General features: G+C 42.8%; 1 protein-coding gene across 3 annotated transcripts in view; it reads right to left on the reverse strand.

Annotated features, from left to right (window-relative positions):
- Positions 1 to 3,744: 3,744 nt before the first annotated feature.
- grip2b (glutamate receptor interacting protein 2b) overlaps positions 3,745 to 14,615 on the reverse strand; it is a 205,900-nt gene continuing 195,029 nt past the window's right edge. For all 3 annotated transcript variants that reach the window (XM_042324861.1, XM_042324859.1, XM_042324860.1), the window contains exons 23-24: positions 10,051 to 10,197; positions 3,745 to 5,761 (exon numbers count right to left, since the gene is read on the reverse strand). In XM_042324861.1, the coding sequence (XP_042180795.1) occupies positions 5,534 to 5,761; positions 10,051 to 10,197 (375 nt within the window). In that variant the 3' untranslated portion in view covers positions 3,745 to 5,533. The remainder of the gene's footprint in view (positions 5,762 to 10,050; positions 10,198 to 14,615) is intronic.

Below are 14,615 nucleotides of genomic sequence, written 5' to 3' on the forward strand. Positions count from 1 at the left end.
GCATTGGTAACTGGCATTGGTAACTGGCATTGGTAACTGGTTTTAGTAACTGGCATTAGTAACTGGCATTAGTAACTGGCATTAGTAACTGGCATTGGTAACTGGCATTGGTAACTGGCATTAGTAACTGGCATTAGTAACTGGCATTAGTAACTGGCATTGGTAACTGGCATTGGTAACTGGCATTGGTAACTGGCATTGCTAGCTAGACAAGCTAGAAGGTGCATGATATTTGATCTTTCTTGACCACATTGTACTAAAACTGGTTTTTGAGAACATAAAAAAAGTAGCGAAACACAGAGAGGAATGTTACTAACTTGTTCCAGGATCTATTTGTGCTTTTCTTGCTCCAACTCCAACAGTTATTGTTTGACGTGACGACCACAGTCTTTTTTGAAGACAGCACAAACAGAACTGGTACCAGGCTAGAACCTTTCCCAGTGAGAGAAACTGAAGGACGTTGCTGAGTTCCAGTCACACTCAAAACTCATTGTCAACCAAGAAACCCAAAGACCTCGTCCTCTTTGTCCTTTTGCTTCTACCTAGTGGTTGACGAAGTGGTTGACGAAACATGTCATATCAAGTTTGTACCAAAGTATATCTAATCTAGTTACTGATATGATGTAGTACTGATAGGAACTCTTTTGGGGCTGCCGAAAGTTTTGGGAGACTGGATGAATAGGAACATACCAGATCACCAATGTAAAGATTTGAGAACGGTAAATATCGTTGCAATCGAGAGTGCGTAAGACCATGCGTTCATTACTTTTCTACAGTATAACGACGACAGCAATGTACTGTAATTCATTTTAAAAACCCTTCAATTCTCTGTTTATTTCTACCGTTAAATGTTTGTTTTTTCATCTCTGACCTCTTGCCCCTGGTTTGTGATTAATGAGTGTTCTCTGTCATTCGACCTTAATATCAAATCAAACAGAAGGATTCCTCGTAGACCAGAGAGGGAAGGATGACACGATCCTTTACCAGCCATGTTTCATAACCAATATTCATAGTAGTTATTGATTATATGGGTTAATAATAGGTGGACTAAGCAGATATGTTATTACCTCAGGGTCGTGGTCAGAAGAAAACTAGCTGGACTTTTTTTCGTTTTCTGTTGTAAAATGTTTTTTAAAAATGTTTTCTGTTGTTTCTAACGTTTTTGAAAATGTTTTCTGTTCTAACGTTTTTAAAAATGTTTTCTGTTGTGTGTCCTAATGAAAACCAAGACTTTGCTGCCATTGGTCATTAGTACAATGGCACATAGTTTATTAATACCAAGAACACTATTCAATATGTATCGCAGAAATTCAGCGTTGTTGAAAGACTGTTCCCACAGTAGTAGTGTTCTCACATATGTCAACTCAATCAGAAGAGGACTGGCCACCCCTCATAGCCTGGTTCCTCTCTAGGTTTCTTCCTAGGTTCTGGCCTTTCTAGGGAGTTTTTCCTAGCCACCGTGCTTCTACACCTGCATTGCTTGTTGTTTGGGGGTTTTAGGCTGGGTTTCTGTACAGCACTTTGTGACATCAGTTGATGTAAGAAGGGCTTTATAAATACATTTGATTGATTGATTGAATCGGAAATCACCTTAAAATTACTAGCACAGAATCTATAGCGCTTCATGGATACAGCTTGATTAGAGCCTCAAATCTATTAACAGAGAAGTTGTTGCTTCAGGATGACCTGGGGGTCAAATGGAAGCAGGCCTCAGTGCCCTCTGTGCTACTTCAGGTTGACCTGGGGGGTCAAATGAAAGCAGGCCTCAGTGCCCTCTGTGCTACTTCAGGTTGACCTGGGGGTCAAATGAAAGCAGGCCTCAGTGCCCTCTGTGCTACTTCAGGTTGACCTGGGGGTCAAATGAAAGCAGGCCTCAGTGCCCTCTGTGCTACTTCAGGTTGACCTGGGGGTCAAATGAAAGCAGGCCTCAGTGCCCTCTGTGCTACTTCAGGTTGACCTGGGGGTCAAATGAAAGCAGGCCTCAGTGCCCTCTGTGCTACTTCAGATTGACCTCGGGGTCAAATGAAAGCAGGCCTCAGTGCCCTCTGTGCTACTTCAGGTTGACCTGGGGGTCAAATGAAAGCAGGCCTCAGTGCCCTCTGTGCTACTTCAGGTTGACCTGGGGGTCAAATGAAAGCAGGCCTCAGTGCCCTCTGTGCTACTTCAGGTTGACCTGGGGGTCAAATGAAAGCAGGCCTCAGTGCCCTCTGTGCTACTTCAGGTTGACCTGGGGGGTCAAATGAAAGCAGGCCTCAGTGCCCTCTGTGCTACTTCAGGTTGACCTGGGGGTCAAATGAAAGCAGGCCTTAGTGCCCTCTGTGCTTTATCCTCTTAACAGCAAGGCTAAAAAGGCTGGGAGCTGGACACTGTGCTGGAAGAGGGTTTGGTGCTGCTATGATATGCCCAGGTTTAACTGTGAGTCTAAAATAGCCACAGCCATTTTCCATCATGGGAAACATTTGGAATATTTGGCCTGGTAGAGGTGGGGGAGTGGCAGCTTGGCTTTAGTTTAGTTCATGGAGGACAGAGAGGATGTTATGTGCCCTCCAATTCCAATATGGCACATGGGGTTAGATGATATATGATGCCAGGACAGAGGGGTGGATGGATAGAGGGATAGAGGGGTAGATGAACAGAGGGATAGAGGGATAGAGGGGTAGATGGGTAGAGGGATAGAGGGATAGAGGGGTAGATGGATAGAGGGGTAGATGAAGAGGGAGTGGAGAGAAAGGAGGACAAAATCAAAGATACATCATTAGGATAAACAAAGATAACCTGAATAAGGTTCTACTCAGTGTAATATTATCCGTAAATTCGTTTGGCCAAAACGTTGAAATATGAAAGCGCATCAATCAATACAAAGAAATAAAAAAGGATTGCAGTGTAAATACTCTTCCGACCACTGACTGACCACAATATGTCCAGATTAAAGTCTTTGCTGACGGACCAAACACTTTAGTTTTATTATCCCCATCAGCTCCCCAATAGCAGCAGGCTTCTGCATTGTCCTCCTTCACCATTTTTCAACAGAGTGTGTGTGTGTGTGTGTACGCGCGCGTGTGTGTGTGTGTGTGTGTGTACGCGCGCGTGTGTGTGTGTGTGTGTGTTCATATGCGTGTGCTTTTCCAAAAGCTTCCGCGTTTTGAAGACTCCAACAAACAAAAGCAGTTTCAGAATAGGTCACAGGTCAACTGTTTCTTCATTTTTTTTTTATATATATATTTATATATATAAGGGGTTGACATAATGACAACACAGGAAACACGAAACTTGGGGTATAAAGGAATCTGTAAAAACATCTTCACATTTAGTTTTTTTTTACCATGTTGAGAGGGCTGAAGACAGAGTTCTATGAGTCTGTTTTACTTATTCGATATATTTCACCTTTATTTAACCAGGTAGGCTAGTTGAGAACACCTTTATTTAACCAGGTAGGCTAGTTGAGAACAAGTTCTCATTTACAACTGCGACCTGGCCAAGATAAAGAGGGCTGAAGACAGAGTTCTGTGAGTCTGTACGGTGTAACTGTCGGTACAAGTCCAGCCACCACGGGTAGTGTCTGTGGTTCTGTGTCAGTGGATCCGTTGGTCACAGGTTCAGGGATGTATGTAGTAAAAACAAGTCAACTTTGTACGTGCATTTTTATCTGTATAGTTGTGTCACAGGTCTGTGATGCTGGTCTGTGGTTCAGTGTGTTTGTAATTACAGGTCTGTGATGCTGGTCTGTGGTTCAGTGTGTTTGTAATTACAGGTCTGTGATGCTGGTCTGTGGTTCTGTGTGTTTGTAATTACAGGTCTGTGATGCTGGTCTGTGGTTTTGTGTGTTTGTAATTACAGGTCTGTGATGCTGGACTGTGGTTCTGTGTGTTTGTAATTACAGGTCTGTGATGCTGGTCTGTGGTTATGTGTGTTTGTAATTACAGGTCTGTGATGCTGGTCTGTGGTTATGTGTGTTTGTAATTACAGGTCTGTGATGCTGGTCTGTGGTTCTGTGTGTTTGTAATTACAGGTCTGTGATGCTGGTCTGTGGTTCTGTGTGTTTGTAATTACAGGTCTGTGATGCTGGTCTGTGGTTTTGTGTGTTTGTAATTACAGGTCTGTGATGCTGGTCTGTGGTTTTGTGTGTTTGTAATTACAGGTCTGTGATGCTGGTCTGTGGTTCTGTGTGTTTGTAATTACAGGTCTGTGATGCTGGTCTGTGGTTTTGTGTGTTTGTAATTACAGGTCTGTGATGCTGGACTGTGGTTCTGTGTGTTTGTAATTACAGGTCTGTGATGCTGGTCTGTGGTTATGTGTGTTTGTAATTACAGGTCTGTGATGCTGGTCTGTGGTTATGTGTGTTTGTAATTACAGGTCTGTGATGCTGGTCTGTGGTTCTGTGTGTTTGTAATTACAGGTCTGTGATGCTGGTCTGTGGTTCAGTGTGTTTGTAATTACAAGTCTGTGATGCTGGTCTGTTGTTCTGTCTCTGTGTGTCTATAGTTATATGTCTGTGGTTACAGGTCTGTAGTTACGGGTCTGTAGTTATAGGTCTGTAGTTATAGGTCTGTAATTACCGGTCTGTAGTTACAGGTCTGTAGTTACCGGTCTGTAGTTATAGGTATGTAGTTACCGGTCTGTAGTTACCGGTCTGTAGTTACCGGACTGTAGTTACCGGTCTGTAGTTATAGGTCTGTAGTTACGGGTCTGTAGTTATGGGTCTGTAGTTACAGGTCTGTAGTTACAGGTCTGTAGTTACAGGCCTGTAGTTATGGGTCTGTAGTTACAGGTCTGTAGTTATAGGTCTGTAGTTATAGGTCTGTGGTTACAGGTCGGTAGTTATAGGTCGGTAGTTACGGGTCTGTAGTTACAGGTCTGTAGTTATAGGTCTGTAATTACCGGTCTGTAGTTATAGGTCTGTAAATACCGGTCTGTAGTTACAGTTCTGTCGTTACAGGTCTGTAGTTATAGGTCTGTAATTACCGGTCTGTAGTTATAGGTCTGTAAATACCGGTCTGTAGTTACAGGTCTGTCGTTACAGGTCTGTAGTTATAGGTCTGTAATTACCGGTCTGTAGTTATAGGTCTGTAGTTACCGGTCTGTAGTTACAGGTCTGTAGTCACAGGTCATTGGTGTGTCTGTAGGCTGTAAAGTCACAGGTCATTGGTGTGTCTGCAGGCGGTAAAGTCACAGGTCATTGGTGTGTCTGCAGGCGGTAAAGTCACAGGTCATTGGTGTGTCTGCAGGCGGTAAAGTCACAGGTCATTGGTGTGTCTGCAGGCGGTAAAGTCACAGGTCATTGGTGTGTCTGCAGGCGGTAAAGTCACAGGTCATTGGTGTGTCTGTAAACACATGGTTTTGTGTGCGGTTGTAAATTCAGATACAGTTCCATGGTCGTGGTCTGTGGCTTGGTGTGACTGTAGTCTGTGTCTGTAATCACAGGATCCATGGCTCTGGTTGTAGTGGTGGTCTCTGCTGTTGGACTGCAGTGCAGAAATCAGTAGTCCTTAGTCCTGGTCTGTGGTTCCGTGTGTCTGTACTGCGTGTCTGTAAATCACAGGTCCATGGCTCGGGTTGTAGTGGTATAGTGGTGGTGCTCCCTACTGTTGGACTGCAGTGCAGAGATGAGAAGGCCTTGGTCCTGGTCCAGACAGTCCGGTTCATGGTGCAGTTGCTGGGCCAGAGGGTTCCTGCTGATCACCAGCTCCAGCTTGTCCCCAGCCTCGGTGATCAGGGGGACAGCCAGGCAGCAGTCAAAGTCTCTGGTACGCACGTGGTTCACCTACAGCACCAGGGGAAGTGGATGTTTATTAGACTCATATTCAGTCATTCATTAGACTCTTATTCAGTCATTCATTAGACTCTTATTCAGTCATTCATTAGCCTCGTATTCAATAATGAATTAGTCTTATTCAGTAATTAATTAGCCTCCTATTCAGTCATTCATTAGACTCTTATTCAGTCATTCATTAGACTCTTATTCAGTCATTCATTAGACTCTTATTCAGTCATTCATTAGACTCTTATTCAGTCATTCATTAGCCTCGTATTCAATAATGAATTAGCCTTATTCAGTAATGAATTAGCCTCCTATTCAGTAATTCATTAGACTCATATTCAGTACATAGTTGATCACAGCACAATGTTCTAAAAACGGTGGATGGTATGGCAAGTATTGAATCATGAAACTTGGGAGTCAAGTCCCTGGTACGCATGTGGTTCACCTAAAATAGAGTCATTTTGCAGACTTTAGCAGACAACGTGACTTACAGAACTGTTGACATTTACAATGACACATTCACACGTCCCAAATAATGGGAAGACATGCAGATTCATTCATTATTTCACACCGTCGGTAGAATTAGTCACTTTGGAGTTTGGACAGTATGGAATGTGTCACAATGTGAGTGGCATTCTGACATATAGATTCTGACATGTAGATTCTGACATGTAGATTCTGACATATAGATTCTGGCATGTAGATTCTGGCATGTAGATTCTGGCATATAGATTCTGACATATAGATTCTGACATATAGATTCTGACATGTAGATTCTGACATATAGATTCTGGCATATAGATTCTGACATGTAGATTCTGACATGTAGATTCTGGCATGTAGATTCTGACATATAGATTCTGGCATATAGATTCTGACATGTAGATTCTGACATGTAGATTCTGGCATGTAGATTCTGACATATAGATTCTGACATGTAGATTCTGACATATAGATTCTGACATGTAGATTCTGACATATAGATTCTGGCATATAGATTCTGACATGTAGATTCTGACATGTAGATTCTGACATGTAGATTCTGACATGTAGATTCTGACATATAGATTCTGGCATATAGATTCTGACATGTAGATTCTGACATATAGATTCTGACATGTAGATTCTGGCATGTAGATTCTGACATATAGATTCTGACATGTAGATTCTGACATATAGATTCTGACATGTAGATTCTGACATGTAGATTCTGACATGTAGATTCTGGCATGTAGATTCTGGCATATAGATTCTGACAAGATTCTGACATGTAGATTCTGACATGTAGATTCTGACATGTAGATTCTGACATGTAGATTCTGACATGTAGATTCTGGCATGTAGATTCTGACATGTAGATTCTGACATGTAGATTCTGACATGTAGATTCTGACATGTAGATTCTGACATGTAGATTCTGACATATAGATTCTGACATGTAGATTCTGACATATAGATTCTGACATATAGATTCTGACATATAGATTCTGACATGTAGATTCTGACATATAGATTCTGACATGTAGATTCTGACATGTAGATTCTGACATGTAGATTCTGACATATAGATTCTGACATGTAGATTCTGACATGTAGATTCTGACATGTAGATTCTGACATGTAGATTCTGACATATAGATTCTGACATATAGATTCTGACATGTAGATTCTGACATATAGATTCTGACATGTAGATTCTGACATAGATTCTGACATGTAGATTCTGACATGTAGATTCTGACATATAGATTCTGACATATAGATTCTGACATGTAGATTCTGACATATAGATTCTGACATGTAGATTCTGACATGTAGATTCTGACATGTAGATTCTGACATATAGATTCTGACATGTAGATTCTGACATGTAGATTCTGACATGTAGATTCTGACATGTAGATTCTGACATATAGATTCTGACATATAGATTCTGACATGTAGATTCTGACATATAGATTCTGACATGTAGATTCTGACATAGATTCTGACATGTAGATTCTGACATGTAGATTCTGACATGTAGATTCTGGCATGTAGATTCTGGCATATAGATTCTGGCATGTAGATTCTGGCATATAGATTCTGACATGTAGATTCTGACATGTAGATTCTGACATGTAGATTCTGGCATGTAGATTCTGACATATAGATTCTGACATGTAGATTCTGACATGTAGATTCTGACATGTAGATTCTGACATATAGATTCTGATATATAGATTCTGACATGTAGATTCTGACATATAGATTCTGACATATAGATTCTGACATGTAGATTCTGACATATAGATTCTGACATGTAGATTCTGACATGTAGATTCTGACATGTAGATTCTGGCATGTAGATTCTGGCATATAGATTCTGACATGTAGATTCTGACATGTAGATTCTGACATGTAGATTCTGGCATGTAGATTCTGACATATAGATTCTGACATGTAGATTCTGACATATAGATTCTGACATGTAGATTCTGACATGTAGATTCTGGCATGTAGATTCTGACATATAGATTCTGACATATAGATTTGCAACTCTGAATATTGCCTTAATCATTCAATGATTTCAGTAGGATGATTTGTGTGAGTTAGGACTCAGACCTGTGTGCATGTTGAAGCAGTTGTTTATTAATGTGTTGCACAATACTCACTACGACAGGGATACAAAATGGAGGGTGTCAAATAGACATACATACGCCATCCATATTAAGAAGTTGTTTCGATTCCAGCCACAATATGGACACTTCTACTATTACTGTAGACTGCGCACAGACAGATCAGATTCTAAACCATAAAACATTGTAACCAAGGACTGATTTCTAGGAATAAACTCCACAAACACTGTAGTCAATAATCAACATAGCAACAGCACTGTTAATTCCACTCTATAACCACATCAGTGTGCACTGTTTTATTCTGGTTCACACCATATGGGCCCGAACCAAACCAAACCGAACCGAGCCAAACCGAGCTGTAACTGCTCTGGCCTGGTTACACATCCACCAGGGCAGCTGGAAACCAGACTGGAAGGACAATGTGAAAGGAATATATCAGAGAAAAGCACAGAACAGCTTGGGGTTGGCCGCCACATAGTGAGAATCAGGAAGACAGCTAGGGAACTGAGATCTGGAAGTTAAGAGCAACTGGCATATGTGCGTGCTGGTTGTGCATATTTAGCTTTTTATCTTGGCCGAGTCAGTACACGTTGAATGTGAGTTTTTATAGTAAGTCGTTCTTGGTTTCTTGATTTACCTACAATAAGTGGACTTTATTAAACTGTGGTTTTGGCGTCATCAGAACCATTCACATTGTCCTATTCTGGTCTAAAAATGTACTTCAATGTCTCATGGGTATGAAAGGTTGAAATGGATACTGTACTTCTTATGGTCTAAACATGTCTTCCTATTTTCTTTTCTTTTTTCTTCTGTCTCATGGGTATGAAAGGGAAGATATAATAATAACTGTACTGTATTCCCACCAGTGGGGTTGCTATTGCCATCTCCCAGTGGTCACAACCCAACCTGTCCCTCCATGTTTTCTCTGTTAATACGCTGATCGTTTATTAACTTGCCAGCGGTCTGTATTGAGAGCCAGATTGTGTACAGCTTGAAGGGAGGGAGGGAGAGAGGGGGAGAGGGAGGCAGGGGAGGGAAGGAGGGAGAGGGAGTCAGGGGGAGGGAAGAAGAGAGGGAGAGAGAGGGAGGCAGGGGGAGGGAAGGAGAGAGGGGGAGAGAGGGAGGCAGGGGGAGGGAAGGAGAGAGGGGGAGAGAGGGAGGAAGGGGGAAGGGAAGGAGAGAGGGGGAGAGAGGGAGGCAGGGGGAGGGAAGGAGAGAGGGAGAGAGAGGGAGACAGGGGGAGGGAAGGAGGGAGGGAGAGAGAGGGAGGCAGGGGGGGGGGAAGGAAGGAGAGAGGGGGAGAGAGGGAGGAAGGGGGAAGGGAAGGAGATCTATCTATCTATCTATCTATCTATCTATCTATCTATCTATCTATCTATCTATCTATCTATCTATCTATCTATCTATCTATCTATCTATCTATCTATCTATCTATCTATCTATCTATCTATCTATCTATCTACTGTCTGTCTGTCTGTCTGTCTGTCTGTCTGTCTGTCTGTCTGTCTGTCTGTCTGTCTGTCTGTCTGTCTGTCTGTCTGTCTCTGTCTGTCTGTCTGTCTGTCTGTCTGTCTGTCTGTCTGTCTGTCTGTCTGTCTGTCTGTCTGTCTGTCTGTCTGTCTGTCTGTTTATCTACTGTACAGGCTGATGGGTGGATAGAGACGCAGTAGGCACCTGTAGGATCCTGTCATATGGTTTCAAGCCTGCACGGTCAGCCGGGCCCTCGGGTCGGATCATGTTGACATAAACACCTTTCTCTAGGAACCCGTCGGAGACGCTGAAGCCGAAGTCATCGCTCTCTGGATCCTTCATCACCGTCACCTGGGGAATTACAACCCGATAAGGTAATACAACCCGTTAGTTTAGTGCTGCAAACACATACAGTAGCTTCAACACACACATAGCTGGACACAGCTGGATATAACTGGACATAGCTGGACATAGCTGGATATAACTGGACACAGCTGGATATAACTGAACATAGCTGGATATAACTGAACATAGCTGGATATAGCTGGACATAGCTGGATATAACTGAACATAGCTGGACATAGCTGGATATAACTGGACATAGCTGGACATAGCTGGATATAACTGGACATAGCTGGACATAGCTGGATATAGCTGGATATAACTGGACATAGCTGGACATAGCTGGATATAACTGGACATAGCTGGACATAGCTGGATATAACTGGACATAGCTGGACATAGCTGGATATAACTGGATATACCTGGACATAGCTGGACATAGCTGGATATAACTGGACACAGCTGGACACAGCTGGACATAGCTGGATATAGCTGGACATAGCTGGACATAGCTGGATATAACTGGATATAGCTGGACATAGCTGGACATAGCTGGATATAACTGGACATAGCTGGACATAGCTGGACATAGCTGGATATAACTGGATATAGCTGGACATAGCTGGACATAGCTGGACATAGCTGGATATAACTGGATATAACTGGACACAGCTGGACACAGCTGGACATAGCTGGATATAGCTGGACATAGCTGAACATAGCTGGATATAACTGGACATAGCTGGATATAGCTGGACATAGCTGGATATAACTGGACATAGCTGGATATAGCTGGACATAGCTGGATATAACTGGATATAACTGGATATAACTGGACATAGCTGGATATAGCTGGACATAGCTGGATATAGCTGGATATAACTGGACATAGCTGGACATAGCTGGATATAACTGGACATAGCTGGACATAGCTGGATATAGCTGGATATAACTGGATATAACTGGACATAGCTGGATATAGCTGGATATAACTGGACATAGCTGGATATAGCTGGATATAACTGGACATAGCTGGATATAGCTGGATATAACTGGACATAGCTGGACATAGCTGGACATAGCTGGATATCTGGACATAGCTGGACATAGCTGGACATAGCTGGATATAACTGGATATAACTGGACACAGCTGGACACAGCTGGACATAGCTGGATATAGCTGGACATAGCTGGACATAGCTGGACATAGCTGGATATAACTGGACATAGCTGGATATAGCTGGACATAGCTGGACATAGCTGGATATAGCTGGATATAATTGGATATAACTGGACATAGCTGGATATAACTGGATATAACTGGACATAGCTGGATATAGCTGGATATAAATGGACATAGCTGTATACAGCTGGACATAGCTGGATATAGCTGGACATAGCTGGACATAGCTGGACATAGCTGGACATAGTTGGATATAACTGGACATAGCTGGATATAGCTGGATATAACTGGGCATAGCTGGACATAGCCGTATATAGCTGGATATAACTGGATATAACTGGATATAGCTGGATATAACTGGACATAGCTGGATATAGCTGGATATAGCTGGATATAACTGGACATAGCTGGACATAGCTGGATATAGCTGGATATAACTGGATATAACTGGACACAGCTGGATATAGCTGGATATAACTGGACATAGCTGGATATAGCTGGATATAACTGGATATAACTGGACATAGCTGGATATAGCTGGATATAACTGGACATAGCTGGATATAGCTGGATATAACTGGACATAGCTGGACATAGCTGTATATAGCTGGATATAACTGGATATAACTGGATATAGCTGGATATAACTGGACATAGCTGGATATAGCTGGATATAGCTGGATATAACTGGACATAGCTGGACATAGCCGTATATAGCTGGATATAACTGGATATAACTGGATATAGCTGGATATAACTGGACATAGCTGGATATAGCTGGATATAGCTGGATATAACTGGACATAGCTGGACATAGCTGGATATAGCTGGACATAGCTGGACATAGCCGTATATAGCTGGATATAACTGGATATAACTGGATATAGCTGGATATAACTGGACATAGCTGGATATAGCTGGATATAGCTGGATATAACTGGACATAGCTGGACATAGCTGGATATAGCTGTATATAACTGGATATAACTGGACATAGCTGGATATAACTGGATATAACTGGACATAGCTGGACATAGCTGGACATAGCTGGATATAACTGGATATAGCTGGATATAACTGGACATAGCTGTAAACAGCTGGACATAGCTGGACATAGCTGTAAACAGCTGGACATAGCTGGATATAACTGGACATAGCTGTAAACAGCTGGACATAGCTGGACATAGCTGTAAACAGCTGGACATTGCTGGACATAGCTGGACATAGCTGGACATAGCTGTATACAGCTGGATATAACTGGACATAGCTGGATATAGCTGGATATAACTGGACATAGCTGGACATAGCTGGATATAGCTGGACATAGCTGGATATAGCTGGACATAGCTGGATATAACTGGATATAGCTGGATATAGCTGGATATAACTGGACATAGCTGGATACAGCTGGATATAACTGGATATAACTGGACATAGCTGGACATAGCTGGACATAGCTGGACATAGCTGTAAACAGCTGGACATAGCTGGATATAACTGGATATAGCTGGACATAGCTGGACATAGCTGGACATAACTGGATATAGCTGGACATAGCTGGACATAGCTGGACATAGCTGGATATAACTGGATATAACTGGACACATAACTCCTTTAACACTGTTAGTACTGCTCATATATCCTGCATCTTCACACATGGCTGCACAGCTTTGTGACATAATGGGGCCTTGGGATGGTTGAACATACACTTAAAATGCTAACGAAAGCCAATGACAGAGAAGGGTGGTGGCTATGGTGTTACCTTTACCTCTGAGCGCAGTGAAGCCAGCATTTAGCAGGCACACTCTTATTCTGTGACTTGCAGTACTGTGTATTCAGCATCACGATCTTCGCAAGTAAAACCTTCCTCAGAAAGAGCCGCTATTGGCAAGACCAGTGCTATTGAGAAAACGAACTACAGCAGACAGGTTGGTCTGACAGTGAAGAGCAGGATGCGCAAGCCAATCAATACATTAGAGTGTTGTTAGTCAATAATGTATGTATTGATATATTATTGATTACTGTGTTCTGTTACTGTGTACTGTTACTGTGTTCTGTTACTGTGTTATGTTACTGTGTTCTGTTACTGTGTTATGTTACTGTGTTCTGTTACTGTGTTCTGTTACTGTGTTCTGTTACTGTGTTCTGTTACTGTGTTCTGTTACTGTGTTCTGTTACTGTACACTGTCTAGACACCAACAGGAAGGAACAACAGCATATGGTCGGAGTCAAGTCAAATCAGTCAGGTTCCCAACCCTGTTTCTGGAGAGCTACCCTCCTGTAGGCTTTAACTCCAACCCGTTTCCTGGAGAGCTACGCTCCTGTAGGTTTGAACTCCAACCCTGTTTCTGGAGAGCTACGCTCCTGTAGGCTTTAACTCCAACCCTGTTTCTGGAGAGCTACGCTCCTGTAGGGTTTAACTACAACCCTGTTTCTGGAGAGCTACCCTCCTGTAGGCTTTAACTCCAACCCGTTTCCTGGAGAGCTACGCTCCTGTAGGTTTGAACTCCAACCCTGTTTCTGGAGAGCTACCCTCCTGTAGGCTTTAACTCCAACCCGTTTCCTGGAGAGCTACGCTCCTGTAGGTTTGAACTCCAACCCTGTTTCTGGAGAGCTACGCTCCTGTAGGCTTTAACTCCAACCCTGTTTCTGGAGAGCTACGCTCCTGTAGGGTTTAACTACAACCCTGTTTCTGGAGAGCTACCCTCCTGTAGGCTTTAACTCCAACCCTGTTTCTGGAGAGCTACGCTCCTGTAGGGTTTAACTACAACCCTGTTTCTGGAAAGCTACCCTCCTGTAGGCTTTAACTCCAACCCGTTTCCTGGAGAGCTACGCTCCTGTAGGCTTTAACTCCAACCCTGTTTCTGGAGAGCTACCCTCCTGTAGGCTTTAACTCCAACCCGTTTCCTGGAGAGCTACGCTCCTGTAGGTTTGAACTCCAACCCTGTTTCTGGAGAGCTACGCTCCTGTAGGCTTTAACTCCAACCCTGTTTCTGGAGGGCCACCCTCCTGTAGGCTTTAACTCCAACCCTGTTTCTGGAGAGCTACGCTCCTGTAGGGTTTAACTACAACCCTGTTTCTGGAGAGCTATGCTCCTGTAGGCTTTAACTCCAACCCTGTTTCTGGAGGGCCACCCTCCTGTAGGCTTTAACTCCAACCCTGTTTCTGGAGAGCTACGCTCCTGTAGGGTTTAACTACAACCCTGTTTCTGGAGAGCTATGCTCCTGTAGGCTTTAACTACAAC

Source organism: Oncorhynchus tshawytscha, linkage group LG07, assembly GCF_018296145.1.
Source record: "Oncorhynchus tshawytscha isolate Ot180627B linkage group LG07, Otsh_v2.0, whole genome shotgun sequence".
NCBI lineage: Eukaryota > Metazoa > Chordata > Actinopteri > Salmoniformes > Salmonidae > Oncorhynchus > Oncorhynchus tshawytscha.